General features: G+C 42.1%; 1 protein-coding gene across 3 annotated transcripts; it reads right to left on the bottom strand.

Moving 5' to 3' along the window:
* Window positions 1-328: 328 nt before the first annotated feature.
* On the bottom strand, window positions 329-5,059 carry GTF3C6 (general transcription factor IIIC subunit 6). Of its 3 annotated transcripts, none has more exons than XM_037391462.1 (6): window positions 4,957-5,059; window positions 3,806-3,886; window positions 2,107-2,170; window positions 1,488-1,532; window positions 1,243-1,356; window positions 329-933 (listed from the first exon to the last, which is right to left on the bottom strand). In XM_037391462.1, exons 1-6 carry the CDS (start codon window positions 5,029-5,031, stop codon window positions 638-640), a joined length of 675 nt encoding a protein of 224 aa, XP_037247359.1. In that variant the 5' UTR covers window positions 5,032-5,059; the 3' UTR covers window positions 329-637. The 3 variants fall into 3 exon arrangements, with proteins under 3 accessions (XP_037247359.1, XP_037247360.1, XP_037247361.1); XM_037391463.1 differs by having other exon boundaries at window positions 1,243-1,353; XM_037391464.1 differs by lacking the exon at window positions 4,957-5,059 and adding an exon at window positions 4,435-4,665.
* Between the last annotated feature and the right edge of the window lie 13,374 nt (window positions 5,060-18,433).

Genomic DNA, 18,433 nt, shown 5'->3' with positions numbered 1-18,433 from the left:
TGAAATCACAGGGGTTTTCAAGACTTGACTGGACAAAGCCCTTAGCAACTTGGCCTAAATTCAGTGTTGACCTTATTTCAAGCAGGAAGCTGGACAAGAGACCTCCTGAAATCCCCTCCCACATGAAGGATTTCTAAGACCATCAAAGGGACAAAGGATGCTAGAGAAAATCCAAACTAAGCAATGTGGTGAGTATTCAAACAGGTAACAAAAGCCACACATTTTCCTTTCAATAGCTGCAGAACAAGCACAGACATAGTATGCAGCTGAATATGACACACAAGATAAAGTCCTGAATTTTTCTAGTATAGCTTTAAACAATTATTTTATTATTTTTTTTTTTTACAAAATGTTCCAGACTATACAATACATCAACATTTTTCTAAGGTTGGGGTTTTTTTTAGTTCTGTAACCACTTCCTCTTCTTCAGTTTTGAGGTAGAGATACACACATTTCCAATCCATTTAAAAGACACTTAAGCCCTCCCCACTATAATCCAAACACAAAAGCAATGCACAAGAATACAATGCCCATTTTCCCACTATTAATTGCTCAGATAAATTGGAAATCATGTCATGACCTATAAAAGCTGGCCCACTAACTCCATGAAGAACTCCTGAAAAGATCAGAGCTGATATCATGGAGGGGTATCGTCTAAGGCAACACCTCCAGAAGGAGAATCCTCTGCCCCAGAAGCAGGGCTGTCAGGCAGGGGAAGAGAGGCATCTATTTCCAAGCTGTGCTGCTTCTCCAGATCACAATTCACATCAGAATTTCCTCCACCACTCACCTCTCCCTCTGACTCTTCAGTTAATTTGTCTTGGGCCTGAACTGACTCCTCAGAATCTTCTTTTTCACGCAGAAAGCTGCAAATTGTATTAGGCCTGCTGTAGGAAAAATCTCTGTCCTTGATCTGTAACCACTCCACTCCACCTGATGCAAAGAAGGAAAACTGATATTAGTGACAGAAGGAGTTAAGAGTTAACAGCAGGTTTTTTTAGGTTCACTGTTATTAAGGCTGAGACTGACCAACATTTAAGTAAAGAATTACTTGGAACAGAAAGATGTCTTTCATTAATTTGGACCAACACTATTTTTTGTTTTGTATTTAAATACACACATTTGATACCTAAAGAAGAAAGTTCCCCTAATTTCCTGCATGCTCTTGAACCAAACACACAAGGCTGACACTCCTAAGCATAATCCGTCCATGGCCCTATGCATAACAGCAGAGGCACTAACCAACATTCTCTTCTCCTTCTTTCTTTTCTGTCAAAAGTGTCCGTGTCATGTTCAACTTCTTCACTGTGTGGCACTTGTATTTCAGCTGTACTTTTTGGTTGCCTTCTGCATCTACTATGAAGACAGGAGAAAAAACAATACCCAAAACCCAATCATTATAGTGAATTCCACTATCAAGTGAAGCATGACAAACATTTTTAACCTCCCATGCTACCACAATGAACTGGTCATCAAATCACAATTACCATGCTCAGTGTTTTCTTCAAAAACCACACAGGTTCCCAAGGCATCTGTGGAAAACATAGAAAGAAAGTCTTAGAGACTAATTTATATCAGCTGTAGACACTACACCCACTGGCACAGCTCTGGGAATGTTCTGACTTCCAGCCCCTCACAAAGGCCCAGCATTGGTAACCACACTGCCAACTCCAGAACGGGCAGGAGAACCATGGTCATTTGAAAGTTACTACAAGGGAGGATTCCAGATCATTTTCTTCCAGACCAGTGTTGTCACCAAAAAGCAAATGGGAGAACTACAGATTGCATAACGTGCCAGTCCTGCTCATACAGGAGACAAGAAGCATTCACTTCAAGGCATTTTGTGCCCCATGTTTTGCCTTGCAGAAACACCAGCTGGTGGATGCTGGAGTCCACTTCCAGGCATACCTTCTAGTAAGTAACACAGATGCATGGCTAATCTAGCAGCAAACTCAGACTGGTGCTGCTCTATATGGTGTTATACAACTCACAACTTCAGCACCTCACAGGACCATGTTCTCTATCTGCAGTGCAATTAACTGACATTAAGAAAGTGCTGTGGGTCACATGAAAAAGGAGACATTGTATCCACATCATTTTTCCTACCTTCATACTCTCCTGCAAATACGTATCTGTCCACTTGTAAAATGGGCCTGTCTGTCTCTATTCCCTATAAGAAGAAAGACAAAATCGAGCAGATGTCAGGTCTATTAGCCCAGGCAAATTTCTTGCTGTAAGATTAGAGAAAACAGATATAGCAGAATCCAGATTACATCAATTCCTTGAAAAGTTAACTAATTTTTTGCTAAAAGTTTTGAAGGTGAGGCACTATGTAGTAAATTGTGAAAAATGCAGAATATCACACAGGTTAATAGGAATTTGTGCAATTTTCCTCTTGTACCTTTAAAAAACCGAAGTATTGAAGATAAGCAAGGTATAAGCTCTGGGATTCTCTTTCTGCTGCCTAAGTTGAGAACATCAATAGCATTAAGCTAACATGCAGAACATATTTTCGGTTGGTTGATTTTTTTTACTACAGGAAATTAAGAAAAATAACACATCTGTACCAAGCAACAGTATTAAGTTTTTTTGTATTAAATTTGGCTGTATTGCATTCTTTTTTGGACTATGCAGAAATGGAGACTGCCTTCCCCTTATGTGACCAGCATCACAGAAAACTTGCTAAACAGAATAACGCAAAGCAGAATCTTTTATTGGAGTTCTAACAACAGTTGTCCATTATCAAAAATCTCAAGGAATGCTTACTCTGTGGAATGAGCACAGGTAGATTTGGATATGAATAGGATACAGTACAGATACTTAAAATTTTTCTAGTAACATTACAAGAGAATCTTAAAGCCCAAAATTTAAAAGAATCCCATTAACACTACTGAAGAACATGTAGCCATTCAGATACCGGTAATGAATCACCTGTGTAATACATTTCAAGCAACTTAGGTCAGATCCAGGAAGCAAATCTGCTTATAAAAGCACACCCTTCCAGTGATGGATAACCTATGAATTTTGACTGTGCTTCTACATTTGAGATTTTCAGAACTGACTTTACCACCTCACACATATTCTGATCAGTTGCATACCCTGAGATGCTCTCTTCCATCTTTTCAGTTTCTAATAAAGGTCTGGTTTCAGAAAGCATTTGCAAACCAATAGTACTTGTACTATCTGTATGGCTCTCATAGTCCATGTCGGTTTTGAAGGGCAAATAAGATTTGTCCCATATGAAGAAAGTGATTAAAGAACTCAAAAGGAAAAGGACAGGTAAGCCAGATTCTTACAATAACCTCACAGTGAAGCAAACAACATCCAAAACTATTTATCAAATGCTTAATACCCAGTTACCCTTTACAACATTTGAACTTGCCAGGCAGTATCTGCAAAGAAATCCATTGTAAATACAGTGTAATTCAGAAAGACTTTGGCTTTACCTGTCATCTGTACTCAAGTTGTTTGAAGAACCGTGCTTAAGAATATTTTTTAATGTGTAAAATACACAATTAAAAATACAAACAACTGAGTTTGAAATCAGAGAAGATAATGGTCCTAGCTTATAAATACTTCTGAAAAGATTTCCTTACATTTACATAATACTATATTCAAAGGCAATATGCCATTTCTGAAATAGAGCCCACAATGTGCAGCCAAATACTACCAAGACAGGGCGCATAATTCCCTGTCAAAGATTTGATCTAAATGTTATTGACTTTAAGGAATGTAGAAACAGCCTCAGTCCCCTGTTTACATGCATACTGACTTACCCCTTTCCTATTGTGCTGTAATCACTCACCAAAATCTTGCATTTGTTTTCACATTTTTCTAAGAAGTCTGAATCAATAATTCCTGATAGTTCCACCATGACCAGCTGCTCCTACAAGGTAAGTTCATAACGTAATTGATATATCCGAACTCAGGGAAAAAAAGAAAAAAGATCTCCCCAAACCAAGAAAAACAACATACAAAGACCTAGACCTCCAGAATAAACAGACCCCTAACCTAACTTATTCTGCATTGTCTAGAGAAATGGCAGCCAGATATTGCAGTCCCCAAGGAAATGCAACGACCCCCCTACTCCAGCAGGCTCCTGTTTCACACCAGAATTTCCTGGCCTTTTCTTCCCAACTAGGAAGGGAGCAATTTTTTCACCCTTGAAAAATGAGGATTGATACAGATAAACGATTTATTAATTATAATATGACCAGTTACATATTCCAAAACATATTTTTCCAAAGCTTTAGAACCTGCCTATATAAGACACCATAACCAGAGGTTAAGCAAGGTGTTGCTTGAAATGGTTACTTGTAACTCTTTATAACATCTTGCTTTGAAATCAATTCCTGCTTGCAATTCCTTACAATTTTGGGCAAGGGAAATGCAGAGACAAAGCAAAAAAATAACCCCCTTGAAAAAAAATCTTACATTCAAGGAAGGGTTTGCATGAATCACCATCTACTAAGCGTCCACGAACATCGTGACAGAAGAGTAGTAGTTTGTATCTTCGGATGTTACAGGGATAGGAAGCAACTAAAACTGGAAGACCACTTTTGACAACGCCGTTTTACGGAAAACCCGAAGGGGAACAGCCCGAAGAATACAGCCTTCGGGACACCAGGGCTGCGGGGCAAGGAAACCCGCCGGGCCCAGGGAAGCTCCCGGGGGAGGCCGTGCAGGGGGCCGGAGAGGGAAGAAGGGGCTCCCCCTCCCCCAGCGGGGCCCTGAAGCAGGTGCTTGGCCCCCGCGGCCCACAGGAGGGCGGGCGCTGGGCCTGGCCCCGCCACCCGGCCCGGAGGCCGGCGGGGGAAGAGGGGGCCGGGCCGAGCCCACAGGCGGGACACGCCCCGAGGGGGGCGGGGCCGGGCCGGGCGGCGCCCCTTCCCCTAACGCTGCTCTAAAGGAAGGGGAACGCGGTGGGAGCGCGTCCCGGTGTCGGCATCCACCAACCTCCACCTCGTCGTCGTCCTCCTCCGCTTCGTCCTTCCTCTCGCCCTCCCCCATGCCCTCTGCCGCTGCCGCCATGTCGCTCGCGGAGGCCCCGCCCCCCGCCTCGCCTCAGCACGCACCACGTGAGCGCGGCGCCGCCATCTTAGAGGGCGACCGGTCCCGCCTCCCTGACGCTCGCGCGGCTTCTGGCCCGCCCTGAGGTGGGCGGAGGCTGGAAACGGCGCCAACGGCAACGGCGGCCCCGCCCCCGCCCGCCGCCGGCCGCCCCCAGCAGGAGGCGGGAGCGAGGCGCGCGCCCCGGCGGCCGTTAGGCGGCGGGAGCGAGGCGCGGTCACCGAGCGGCGGCGGCGGCGCGCAGGGCCTGGGGGGAAGGTGGCGCCCTGCGCGAGGCCGGGGGCGCGTCGGGAGCAGGGTGCGGGGCTGCGGCGGGGGGGAGCGGGGAGGTGGCGGCCTGTGGGGCAGGAGGGCCCCCGGAGGCAGGCTGCGGCGTGGAGCGGCTCCCGGGGCCCGAGCGCTGCCGTGTCCGACAGGCTCCGTGTCGCTGGCGCTGCCCGCCCGCCGCGAGCCGTGCCGTGCCCCGCAGCCCTGCCGGCGCCCCGGCTGTACGCCGCCTCCGGAGCTCCCGGCAGGCCCGGCGCTCAGCGGAGCGGGGCCACCCCCCGTGCGCAGGCCTCGCTCGCCGGGCTGAACGCGGCGCACCATCCCTGCTAGGCCGGGTCCTGGTTTCCCTCTCCAGCCCAGCACCCAGTTCCCCGCACCCGTGCCGCTCGCCTGCCTGGTGTGCCAGCCCTGCGTGCACCAGTGCAGATTAATTCTCGCCAGACCCTTCTTCGGTGGAAGAAAGGGACGTGGTTTGCTTTGTACACGGTTAAATTGTATTTGCTGTTTTCACGTCCTTTGCCTGATGCTTCCTGGTTATCTTGTCAGGTCTGAACACCCTCCTGTCTGATTTCCATCTAACAAGGATTTCTGAGATAATGTGTTATCTCTTTATAAGTGCAGGACATCATGCTCCATAATCCTCAGCCTCACACTGTTTTTTGTAATGTTCTCCCTTGTTTTCCTTCTGTATGCCTTTTGTACCAAAAGTGTCTTCCTACTCATTGTCAGTCATTAACTGAATAACAATTCAGTTAAAATAAAAACTGATCCCAAAGGCGTTCACTGATTATTTTTTTTTCCCCAGCCTCTGCTTAGCTCCATAAGGTAAATATAAATGTCAGCACAGCAGTATGTCAAGTGTTTAACAATGTGCAGATATGTGTGATACAATGTGTTTCTCCTTTTCCTATAAAAATCCCTGACCTTAAATATATCAAGTAAGTTTAGCAGGATTCTTCTTTGGGAAACCAGCATTAAGTTTCATCTCATTTTCTGTTAAGGTTCAAGTTTTTGATTATTATTCTCTAAAAGCTTGTTTTAGAATGTTGCATACTGCTGTGGTAAGAACAGCCCGTACACTTGGATTAGTTCTAAATACAGACAGAGATGCTGGAGCATGTTACCTTCTTGTCAGGCAAATCACAAAGGCTTGAATTTTGGCTGCAGGGGATATAATACCTGTGGAACAAATGTTTGGTATATTACAAAAGTGTTAATTATCAGGTATTTTAAAATGATAGTTTGATCATCTGCTTAGTGTTGGCTGCTGTATTTAAGGGGTTTAGGAGATGACAAATAAGGCTTTGAGTATCTGATTTCACGTTCTGCCACTAGAAGGAGATTAGATAAACAAAATCATGCCTAGAGAGCTTGTTCAACATTTCTGATGGAGGTTTTTAATAAGCTTCTAAACTTTTAAAGCTGTGTGTAAATGTGGGTAACTTTTTAGCTAGTTGATATTACTCTCTATACATGAGTGCCTGTGAATAAACGCAGTCTTTTAATAGTTCTTAACTACTGATTTCTATTAATTAAATTGTTATATTTGGCGATTACGTTTTTGCACTATGTCTTCCTGCCTTTAGCTGAAGTTTTTGTTGTTTTAAAAAGGTTCTAGCTGAATAAAGCAGAATAAATTCTCTGTTCTGAATATGTATTTCAAAATTAGTTGTCATAACTGCCAGTGCTTCTGCAACGTTACGTTAATACCATCATTCTCTTTTTTATAGGTGGGAGGAAGTTAAGTGACTTAGCTAAAACTACCAAAAGCCTTTACAAGAAGATAAATGTGTGCCAGATCAGCCTGTGTAAATCATAGACTGGCATGAAATGCTGATGAAGGAGCCGGTACATTTGTTTGCTTGAACACCAGCCTAAGTCTTATATAGTACCTGGGTCACCTTAATCACCTACATTTTTGGTGCCTTAGTGCCAAATGTATTTTAAAAGAGAGTACCCCATTGTCAGGCTAAACTTGCCATAGGCATTAGTGGTTTGCCTTGGTCTTTAATGTCCTGGCAAGAGTATTTCAACAACTTATCTCTTAAAAGAGACTGTCCTCAGAGTCTGCCAGGGAGATTGAACTGCTTGATGAGATAAATATGGAAATAGGTGTTTTGAGAATCCAGGGTTTGTGTTTCTGAGGCCTCAGCTAACAATCCTGTCGGTGCTTGAACAGACTTAGGTGTGTGTGCTGCCAGAGGCAAGCACCTAGGTGTGAGTTAAGCCAGTTTGAGTCAGTGATGACCAAATGGTAAATTTAAAGTAAATGACCGTGATTGAGATCTATGTATGTAATAATACGTATGCACTAGTTTCAGTGGGTTCATTTGCAATTTAAGCATGTTAATACTTATTTTATTGTGGGCCCTGTAGTTTGCAGATTTTAGTTGTGGAAGTTCATAGACATTATTGCCATTAAGGTACATTACAGGAAATCAGAGAAAGTTCATGAAACACATAATGAATAAATTCTGGCTTCCTACTTTGTCTCATTTTTCCATTTTCTTCTGATTTTTATCTTCATGCTTGGAATTCCTTCTCAATCCTTTTGCAGAATGCAATTGCCCTTTCTCCATTCCCTCCTGAACACTTTCTTTGTGAGGTCCTGGCACGAGTCTATCACAGTAAAATGTTAAACGTTTTGCAAAAACAGGGTAAGATAGAGTAATCGTTAAAAGTTCTTGAGTTTTGTCTGTCTGTTTAGACAGTGAGTGCCTCTGGTTGAAAGCTTTTTGTATTATGTAGTGAAAAACTACAGAATTTAGTATTTAAAGAATTATAACTGAGCATATGTATGCATGTATACACACACTATATAGTCTGTGTATCTGTACTATTTGCTGAGTTGACTGCCTCAGGAGAGAGCTCTTACAGTTTCTAGGCTTATTTTAAACTGGAAGTGTAGCTAAAATTGATGATGTGACAAAAGGTGATTGCCTGTGAATGTCAGAAGAGACTCCTCAGTAAAATGTTGCCATGTGAAATGGCTAAGTGTAATAATACGGTGTTGTAAGGTGTGGAGGGATGCAGAAGAAAGCTTGTAAGAGACTAGTGTGTATTTTTGGCTCTAGTCAAGGTTATAAAAGGTAAATCAGCCCTGGGACAAGGGTAATTTGCTGATAGTATTACAGAGGATGATTTCCATTTCCCTGCAGCTATATTGCTGAGTCTTTTCGACTCTTCAGTTAGGAATTTGCAAGCCAAGCCAGCTCATAGGTGTCACCAAAAAAACACACCACCCACCCCAAAAAACCCGAACCCTGCTGGATTCCTTTGTATCTGTGCCTTTGTCTTTTCAAAAAGCTCCTTAAAGATTGTGTAAGGAAATCCTAGCAACCCTATTATACAAGGCACAGTCAGAGTAGGGTGAAGCAAGGAGTGCTTCATTTCCACAATCCTTACTCTGTTTACTTTGTCTAGTCTAACACTACAGAGTGAAATGCAGTACAGTAGGAGGGAAGCGAAGGAGACCTTTCCACCAGTTCTTCATCTACATGGTCTCACTCCAGTTGTCTTGGAATGAGCACAGTGGGAGCACAGTAAGGGGTGGGAGAAGAGGGGCTGGGAGGGAGTCTGATCCGACGGTGGTTTGTGGGGCTTCTGCTTTATTTTTAGCCGCCAGATGCCAGCGTAATAGGAGATAAAAGAAGGGGTTAGATGTTCCCTGGGTTCTGTGTCCAGGAGTCCGGAGGCTTCATGCCAGTCTAGTGTTATACAAGGCAGTTAGCCCTGCTACCTGGCCTGAGGCAGCAGATGACAGGAGTTAAGAGCAGGAGAAATTGTTTTACTCTTCTTTTAAAAAAATAGATGACAAACCATGCATATCTCGGCCTCCCAAATTGTGCTTCTGGGACAGATACTATTAACTTGTTCCCTGTGTACTCCCTTTAAAACTTCTTCGAAGTTTCATGCTGTGTACCTGTTCTGCAGCTGAATAGTGGATTTCACCGAGCTGGTCTTTGTCTTACTGGACTAGGTGGCTTTGAGCTAAAGCTGGTGTGCTCAGAAATGGAAAGGGACATCTTCGAGGCCCAGCTGTTTCAGCTGAACGTGCTGCTGTCTCCAGCTTCTGCCGCTGTCAGACAACAGGAAGGTATCGCTCCTAATCTGGTAGTCCATCTTAAACCACACATTTAGGTTTTTTAAGCCAATAGCCTGTGAGATTACAAAATGGTTGAGGTTGGAAGGGACCTCTGGAGGACATCTGGTACAACCTCCCTGCTCAAACAAGGCCACCTACAGATGGTTGCCCAGGAACCAAATGGCTTTTGAATATCTCCAAGGATGGAGACTCCATAAGCTCCCAAGGCAACTTGTGCCAGTGCTTCGTCACCCTCATGGTGAAAAAGTGTTTCCTGATGTTCAGATGGAACCTCCTGTGTTTCGGTTTGTCCCTATGACCTCTGGGCCTGTCACTGAGCACCACTGAAAAGAGCCTGGCTCCATCCTCTTTGCATTCTCCCTTCAGGTATTTATATACATTGGTGAGATCCCTCTTGAGCTTTCTCAACAGCCCCAGCTCTCCAGGCCTTTCCTCATATGTCAGATGCTCCAGTCCCTTAATCACCTTCATGGCCCTTCACTGGCCTCTCTCCAGCACATCCATACCTCTCTTGTACTGGGGAGCTCTGAAGCAGTCTCAGCACTGGTGTGGCCTCACCACGTCATGGAGCATATAAGGGGAAGAGCAGTGGGAACATCCTGAGGGGACTTGTGCTGTATCCACACATGGGACGGATGCGTCTTTGTGTCTGTGAGTGATGGGGGCAGGAGGAGAGTGGCATGGAAGACATGAGAAGTGCTGCAGTGTCCTGCATGGTGTCCTAAAACCGGAATACCTCCCAGAAAAACTTGGCAGGTGACAATCTTCTGAAGCAGGTGATAACAATTAGAGAGTAAATTATGTTACTTGTTATCCAGCTGGATCAGAGGGGGATGTCTATCTGTAGAATTGACTTGCTAATTTATGAAATGTTAATGTTCGGAATTTTCTACATGACCTCAGATCTTTTGGCATCGGTTACCTGAGATACAAAGATACAAATTCTTACCCCTGTTGGGCTGAAAGCAGTTGAATGTCCTTGACTTCAAAGGTCACTGGGAACACTCATTATTTTTCAGGACCAAGCTCTTATTTAATCTCAGCTGGCTTGTCTGTATTTGTTTAAAATATGTTTAAAACAAACTGATATAAAAGGCGTTTGGAATTTTCTTTGCATACAGTTATGTAATAGCAGGTTATTTTTTTTTTCATATCTATTTACTGATTTTGATCAGTGCTCCTGGGGCTTACTTTTTATTAAAGTGAAATATTTTTATTGAATTGTGTTTTGTTTTCCTTGTACGTGAACACAGCTTTGCTCATTAGTGAAGTGCTGTTAAAAGCATTTTTTTACACGCCTCAAGAACTGCCAAAGTGTTTTGCAGTGCAGGAAGTAAAACCACCTTATTAGTCAACCTGCATCAGAAACATCAGAGTCTTAATTCAGTAGGCTTTTATTGAGGTGCAGCTTGGCAGCAATTCGGAATTTCTGGTAGCTTAGTGCTTTTGTAGGTATGACCACTGACCTACAGAAAGTGTTTCTCAGCCAGTATGAAAAGAATCATACTGCTGAAGCCTGAGGGTAAATGCTATATGAATTTGTTTTTACTGTGATATTACTACAAAGTGTTAGAATGTTGCTTTTTCAATATTAGTTCATAGTATGTGGGTGAAATCATAAATGCATTCTATATCTTCAAAGAACAGGGCAGAACTGACAAAAGTGACATAGGAAATCATGAAAAGTAGTTGAACAATTAAGTCCAGTTGTACAACCAACAGCAGGATGCAATGACTCAGTTATCTGTGTGTGCATCCCTAGGTACTAAAACTCTGTTGCTCGATGAACACTGAAACCCCCAAATCCAGAACAGGAGAATAAGAATAGCTAGTTTAAATTGGGACAGTACGATATTGTGCATGTTAGACATTTGAGAGAAGGAGGATAACCACTGCAACACCAGGCATGAATTATGAAGGGAAGGTGAAAACAGCCTTTTGCACTGCTAAAGGATGTTGACTCAAATCAGAGTTAAAATATATCTTTAAAACCAAGTAATATACAACTTATATGAGTTCTAAATCAGAAATGCATCTTGTTAGGACTGTAGTATCTAGATGGTAGCAATCACTTCCTGGTAAGGAAAATCAGACACTGTAAAAGCAGAAAACAAAAGAGAAAAGACTAAGTACTCTTGAGTGTTATAGGTAAATATCATATTGATTGGAGCCATGAGACCACAATTCTTGGTGCCGTAAATTTTAGGCTTTTTGGAGTGACTAGTGAAGGAACTTACAGGATAGAAACTCTGGACTTGACTCTTGATCACCAGTGGTGCATGATCTGCTTCCAACTTTTTTTGGAAGAGCCATTCAGAAATGTCGATCTTCATGTACTTGCAGTTGACGCTCTTGCACCAAAATTTGCATGTTTGCGTTACAAAGTGCTGCAGACTGTGTCTCTTAAAAGAAAGTAAACTGCCAAGGAGTAAGTAGGTGTTCTTATGGATTGTTTATGGTTAAAAGGTGGGAAACAAAGGGTAGGAGAAAATGGCTTGTTTTCAAAATGAAGTGAGATCATTAGCAGATGTCCATGGGAACTTGTAGTGTTAAACATACGGCTAAATTATTTGTTTGAAAAGAATAAAAAAGCAGTGGAAAGTGAGGTACTGCAATTGGATGATAATATTGTTTTCAGCCTGCTGAAAGCCTGCTGTGAAGATTAGCACATGAATGATTGGATGGTAAAATGGCAGGTGAATTGCAACATTCTTTGGCCAAGGAACTCCTGAGCCAAAGATTGCTGAAGACTGAGGAGACTGACAAGGTGAAACACCTTTGCACGCCGGTCCTGCCTGCTCTTCTGCTCTTTTCCAGGTGTTCACTATGGACCGATTTAGGCGAGGAGAGTACTGGCCAGGTGGATCTTTGATCTAGCTCAGTGCGTGGCTGTTTTGGGCGCTTAGATTTGGTTCAAAATGACAAACCAAACATGTAGCAAACCTGCTAGATTCCTTCCCAAAGTCTGTAAAGGCAAAAATTTACATGAAATCAATGGGAGACTGGACAAGTACTTGAAGGAAGGATCCACTGGGGATAATAAAATGGCCAAATCATATCAGGCTGAGGATATCAACTGAGCTGACAACAGTCGGGAGTACACCACAGATACCTGTGTTCTTCACCAGGTCACCACTGCTGCAAGCAGCATGCTGAGCGAGCTAGACCCAAAAGATGAATGCTTGTATGAACACTACATTCTGTTTAGAGGCTTCATTTTCCATTCCAGCTATTCAACTGAACTGTCTCTTGTACAGAAGCAGAGGCATGTAACGCAGTAGATAAATCACAGATGACAGAACAAGAGGTGTAAATCCCTGTGAAGATACCATTGTCAGTAAACGTACCATGATGTTTGGTATGCTTATAATTACTGCTTTTACTCACAAAGGCATCAGAACCTGAAAAAGGCTGTTATTGAGCTCTTTGGGAATTCTGTGTTGGAAGACTGTGGAAAGTACTGCTGTGAATGACTTTTAAGCCTTTAAAGCTATTGGAAAAGTAATTTTAAGTTGTGTTGGCTTGGTCTGATGCAAAACCACTGCACTGACCCACTGACAGCATGTCTTGCCTGTTTTCAAGAGGAAGAGAGGGTAATGAATGGGGGGAAAGGACCTGAATCTATAGCAAAGCACACACACCATTTTGACTGCTTGAGGAATACTGTTCAGAAATGCCAAGCAGAAAGCGGAAAGAAGGGAATTGTGGTTGGCCACATTCATTTAGTAGTTCTTACCTTTCTGATTCACCTCTTTGTTTGATAGATGATATGTTTGGAAAGCAAGACAACCAATGCAACGTGGTAATCTTTCCCATGACAGTTGGCTCTTTTAAAATCTTTTACATGTATTGCTGTTTTAAGAGGAGAGTAATGCTTTAGCTACAACAATGGAAGTGACACGGTCACAAATATTAGACTGCAATGTAGAAGCATTCTATAGACCATCAGTTTGCTTTATTATCCCCAGTGGATCCCTCCTTCAAGTACTTGTCCAGTCTTCCATTGAATTCATGTAAATTTTTGCCTTTACAGACTTTGGGAAGGAATCTAGCAGGTTTGCTACCTGTTTGGTTTGTCATTCTGAACCAAATCTAAGCGCCCAAAACAGCCACGCACTGAGCTAGATCAAAGATCCACCTGGCCAGTACTCTCCTCGCCTAAATCGGTCCATAGTGAACACCTGGAAAAGAGCAGAAGAGCAGGCAGGACCGGCGTGCAAAGGTGTTTCACCTTGTCAGTCTCCTCAGTCTTCAGCAATCTTTGGCTCAGGAGTTCCTTGGCCAAAGCAAACGGCACTTGTCCTGCTACAGGACAAGGTGTAAACTTTCGGATGTATTTTCCATAATAATGACAAAATATAAAATAAAGCAAGTTGACGGATCTGTTCGGTTTTATACAGTTGATTCATAGACATGCTTGGGTGCCACACTCTTGTGGCTACGTTGACACAAACTCACACCACCATACCCTGTCAGATTTTGCTGCTTCACTTCCAATATGGCTTGTATTACGTAATTAAAGTGCAATTATTTGGAGAACCAATTCCTAAAGCCAGCTTTTGTTACAGTGCACAATGCCTAGCGTCATTTGAGGGTGTACCTACAGGGACGGGTGTGGACAGTGGCAAGTTCACGCTGCCTGTGCCCTGAGCCAGCCAGCGGGGAGTCAGCTCCAGCGCAGCAGCTGCGTAGCTGTGACTCCCGCGCTGCTGAGCCTGAGCTAATGAGGCTGGCTGTGAGGCAGGGTATGTTAGCTTGGGCTCAGAACTGTGCTAATGTGGCCACATGATTTCTGGAAAGAAGCTGGTCGTATGCCCAGCTGGCTCAAAGCGTGAACAGAGCAAAGACATGACTGTGTCTGTTTGTGAGCTAGTCAGAAATGCAGGTCAGGAGATGAAGTTTGAAAGAATCTGTCTACATTTCTATAGCTGCTGTCAATGAGATTTTTGCATTTATTAAAAAAAAAAGTCAATGCTGACAATTGCCTCATTTTGTTTACAATAAGCTCATGACGTTTTCAATACCTAGGAATGTACACTTTTGATTTCTAAACAAGACCAGAGTAGATTTTTTTTCTTAAAAAAAAACACTTTAGTGATCCCCCCCCCCGAAAAGAAGAGTAGCAACATTTTTTAAAAAAAAAAACCATCTATTAGCTTAGAGGCTTAAAGACCTTACCATCCTTTATTAGTTACATTTGCAGAGAAGCATAGCTGGTTTTCCCAGCAAGCAATTGAAAGATGGAGATACAATTGTCAGCTCAGATTCCAAATTAGACCTAGGCAGCTCTGGAGGGAGTTACTAGCTGTCTGAAAATGCCTCAGCAGTACTTAATGCTAATTTATAAAATTTTTTTCTGTTCTTTTTTTCCCTGTAAAGATCTGCTCTGAAAAGAATTTATACCTTCTCTTGCAGACTTCCAAATGGTGGAAAGACTTGAGCCATTCTGTACAAGTCTATAATGAAAATTGAGAATATTGAAATTTGTTGGCTTTGGCCTTTTTAACTCTCTTTATTTGCCCTCTTGGAGATTCTGAAGGCACGTTGTTTACACTTAAGATCATCTTGTACAGTCAGCAGCAACACATGTATAAAATATCCTCCACACATAATTAATTCAGGATTTTCTTTTCCTGTTGCTGTTCTTACACGCATGTGTTGTATTTGTACTAGGTCTCTAGTGGGTGAGCTTCTAATACCTTCTTTTGTAACTAATTTAATAACTTTATTGCAGTTCTTGCATTCTGAGTAGTTTATACTGAATAAAACATTATTCACTGAATGGTGACTGATGCTAAAGTACATTCATCTGAACATGTGTTACATGAATTTTAAAGAACAGAATGTTTGCTTTTAACTGCTGCTTTATCTGCCAGGGCCTTCTCACTGTAATTGAGCCACAGAATTAAGAGGGGATGAGAAAAGATGCCTATAAGTTTATACTGTCATATCTGTATTTTCATCTGATACTGTTTTATCCTCCTTAAGGACTGAATATGACATTGCAAATGTCAGACTTGAACATCTTAGCCATAAGGTCCATCGCTATTTTCTATTGTGGGCTCAGGCTTCCCCTCCAAAGAAGCAGATTTCTGTTTTAACAAATCGAAGTTTATGTTGGCATTTAGATATGTATGTTCTTACGAAAAAAACCACCAGGTACCGATTGGAAGATACCAAAATACTTCATTTTTGAAAAGGAGTTTTTTGAAAGATGCTATGGTAAACCCCAAGACATTCTGTCTTTAGGTAATCATTATATAACAAAGCACACTTGCACTGTGCATGAAAACATGCCCAGTCACTTGGAAGCAGAAAAGTTTTTCCCCCTTGTAGAAGCTACAGAGTAGCACCTTAAGACTTGCTCTCCCTATGTTCAGCGTGTTAAAATACATAATGATGTGTAACTGGCACCATCTCAGTTTCTTTAAGCTCACTCGGCCATAGCTGTTCTGGAAACCAGAAAAGGCAAAGCAAAGCATTACAACCATTACAAATACCGTTCTGTCATCAGTTTGGGAGCATCCAGATGGAAAGATTCTGCTGGAAAGACCAGCCTCGCACTGGTCTGGGCAAGGGATTGTGTGTTTGGCAAGAGCTACAGAATGGCCAGATCTGGCATTGCTTCCAAGAACAGTGGTCACTGCCAGCATCTCTCTTTTGCTTCAGTTTCCCTAATCAGGTCAGAATTAGCAGGCAACAGCCCTGAATTTGTGACTAGAAGCAACAAGTAATTTTCTCTCTTGCCTTCTGTGCTATCCCAGTTAGCTCTTCCTCCCGTATTAGCAGACACACACAGTGAGCAGCAGTAAATGATCCATTAATTGGCTTTGCTGCTTCTCTGGAATTCCCCAACTGCATCCTTTTTTTCAGGAAGTGCTCTCAAGCATTTTAGAAACCATAAAACTAATCCTCGTACAGCACTGAAACAGATATAATGTGTATTTTTACTGCTGGAGAAAGCAAAAAACTTCAACAAACCCCCATTTAATCTCTACATCTTTAGGCTGGTGACTTTAATCGATGCCATTTCGGTTACTCAGAAGAGGGTAGTAGTACAGATCCCTTGATCCAACTTAGGATACATACAGTCTTATGTAGCCTTAAGATTGTCTTATCTAAAGAATCCTCATGATATTGGGGAGTCAGGGTAATTACCGATTTCATTCAGCCTCTGCATGTTGCCACCTTTTCTAACATTCTAGCTGCCACCGGTGCTTCTGCCCAGTGAAGCAGAATATCCTTAATTCCACACTGTATAACTGGTTTACAAGACTGTGAAAAAAAGTAAGGAGTTCCACTCCTGCAGGCAGTCCTACTGACTCACTAGAAGTCCAAGTTTCAAGACGAAGGCCTATAGGTCATATTTCATTCCCATTTGGTCCTAAGAGAGTTTAAACAGACCGCTGTCTTCCTAGGTGGTTTCCAATGATGTCAGCTGTAACTGTATTCCAGGATGCTTATCGGTACAGTAATATCCTGCACGTCTCCTTTGGATTGCATGGCAACTTGTACTTACGCGCTGTGCTGTGCTGTTCCTTGGGAGCTTGGCTGCACTCAAGGGTATTCTTTGAGGGGGAGACGCACGTGGTATTTGTATTCTCATCAGCATACAAGCAACCGCTCCTCAGATTACCATAGGGTCCCTGTGGTGGGGGAAGGAATGATCCAGCATCTGCAAAAAGGCCTAACTTTGAATCTTCCCATTCCATCCGAGGATGCATAAAAATACATCTTTCTGCAAAAGGATAGAGGTCCATTAAGAAACTGTATGGGATGTATGGTTCCTGGAATAACAGAAACTTCACGCCACACTGTGTCAGAGCTCAGACTCTGAGATAGTTATAAATCCCCTCTTTTTATATATATATATACAAAAACACCTATATATAACTATGTATATTTTTATATAGTTGTAAAAACTCTCATTGGTAGAGTGCAATTTGGTTAATTTGCAGATAGATTGATCAAAATAATCTAAAGTGCCTTCAGAGTCTTGAGCATTCTTGAAAATTAAAGATTCCACAATAAAAATCTCGAGGAACTGTTACAAAAAATGGTATTCTAGAATAATTTATATTTTGTGTGTCTGTTTATAGTTTGAGTATTTATAAATATATAGAGGTGTGTATTTATTTTGTATCTGAAGTATTACATGTAGAATACAGAGATTGTATTAATTTCTTGAGTCACCATCACATAAACTGAAAAATTAAAGAGTATTTTGAGACATTCAGTATGGACTGTCTGTTCCTGTAACCATCTATTTTTTTTGTGATATAATTATCCTTTTCCCCCATATCTTCTGAATTCCCCAGGGATTTGTACACAGTAGTGCAAGAAATAGTATAGAGTCCTGCTGCTCTGAACGCAGAAAGAATCAAGTGGGGACTTAACCTCGCTCAGAGCTCCTGCTCTTTGTCAGTTAGCACTCAACCTCATAGTTTTATCAATATACTTTTAAAAGTCATGCTCTTAGCTCTTCTGTGACCGGCTCTGTTCCTTCTGTATATATTCCTGTGTTAGTTCTTCTAACAAACACATGCACACATAAAAAACAGAATCATACCAGGCAGTACCCTCCACTTACACCCTTCTCATTTCTGAACAGATCCATACATGTGTTTATTATTTTAGACAACTACGTATTTTGAGAACTCCTGACCTGGACAAGCAGTGGTTGTAATTACACATAGGTTTCAACAAATTTTAACCAAATATGTAATAATGTGCTTTGCATAAAAATACTAGCATATTTCTCTAGCATATAAAAAAGTGTATTTATGTTATGTAAGATGAACTCTCCTGCCTTTGCTTGAGATCTGTAAGATTAGAAAACAAATGTAATCTATACATCACCTTTTACACTATCCTATAGTGAATCTTTATCACTATAAGAAACTGAGAAGTGGTTCAATTAGATGGCAGCTGTCCCAATTTAGTAAGAATAACACGGATTACAATTCTTTAAAAAGGAGTCAGGACGGTTTT

This window comes from Falco rusticolus, chromosome 6 (assembly GCF_015220075.1).
Source record: "Falco rusticolus isolate bFalRus1 chromosome 6, bFalRus1.pri, whole genome shotgun sequence".
In the NCBI taxonomy this organism is placed as follows: domain Eukaryota; kingdom Metazoa; phylum Chordata; class Aves; order Falconiformes; family Falconidae; genus Falco; species Falco rusticolus.
This window is presented reverse-complemented; position numbering and strand designations above follow the sequence as displayed.

Coding starts and splice junctions, on each gene's coding strand:
- GTF3C6 (XM_037391462.1), bottom strand. CDS start 5,031: ATGGCGGCAGCGGCAGAGGGCATGGGGGAGGGCGAGAGGAAGGACGAA. Junction 2,171..3,805: donor AAAACAAATGCAAGATTTTG/GTGAGTGATTAC, acceptor TTCTTCTTATAG/GGAATAGAGACAGACAGGCC. Junction 1,357..1,487: donor TGAAGAAAACACTGAGCATG/GTAATTGTGATT, acceptor CTGTCTTCATAG/TAGATGCAGAAGGCAACCAA.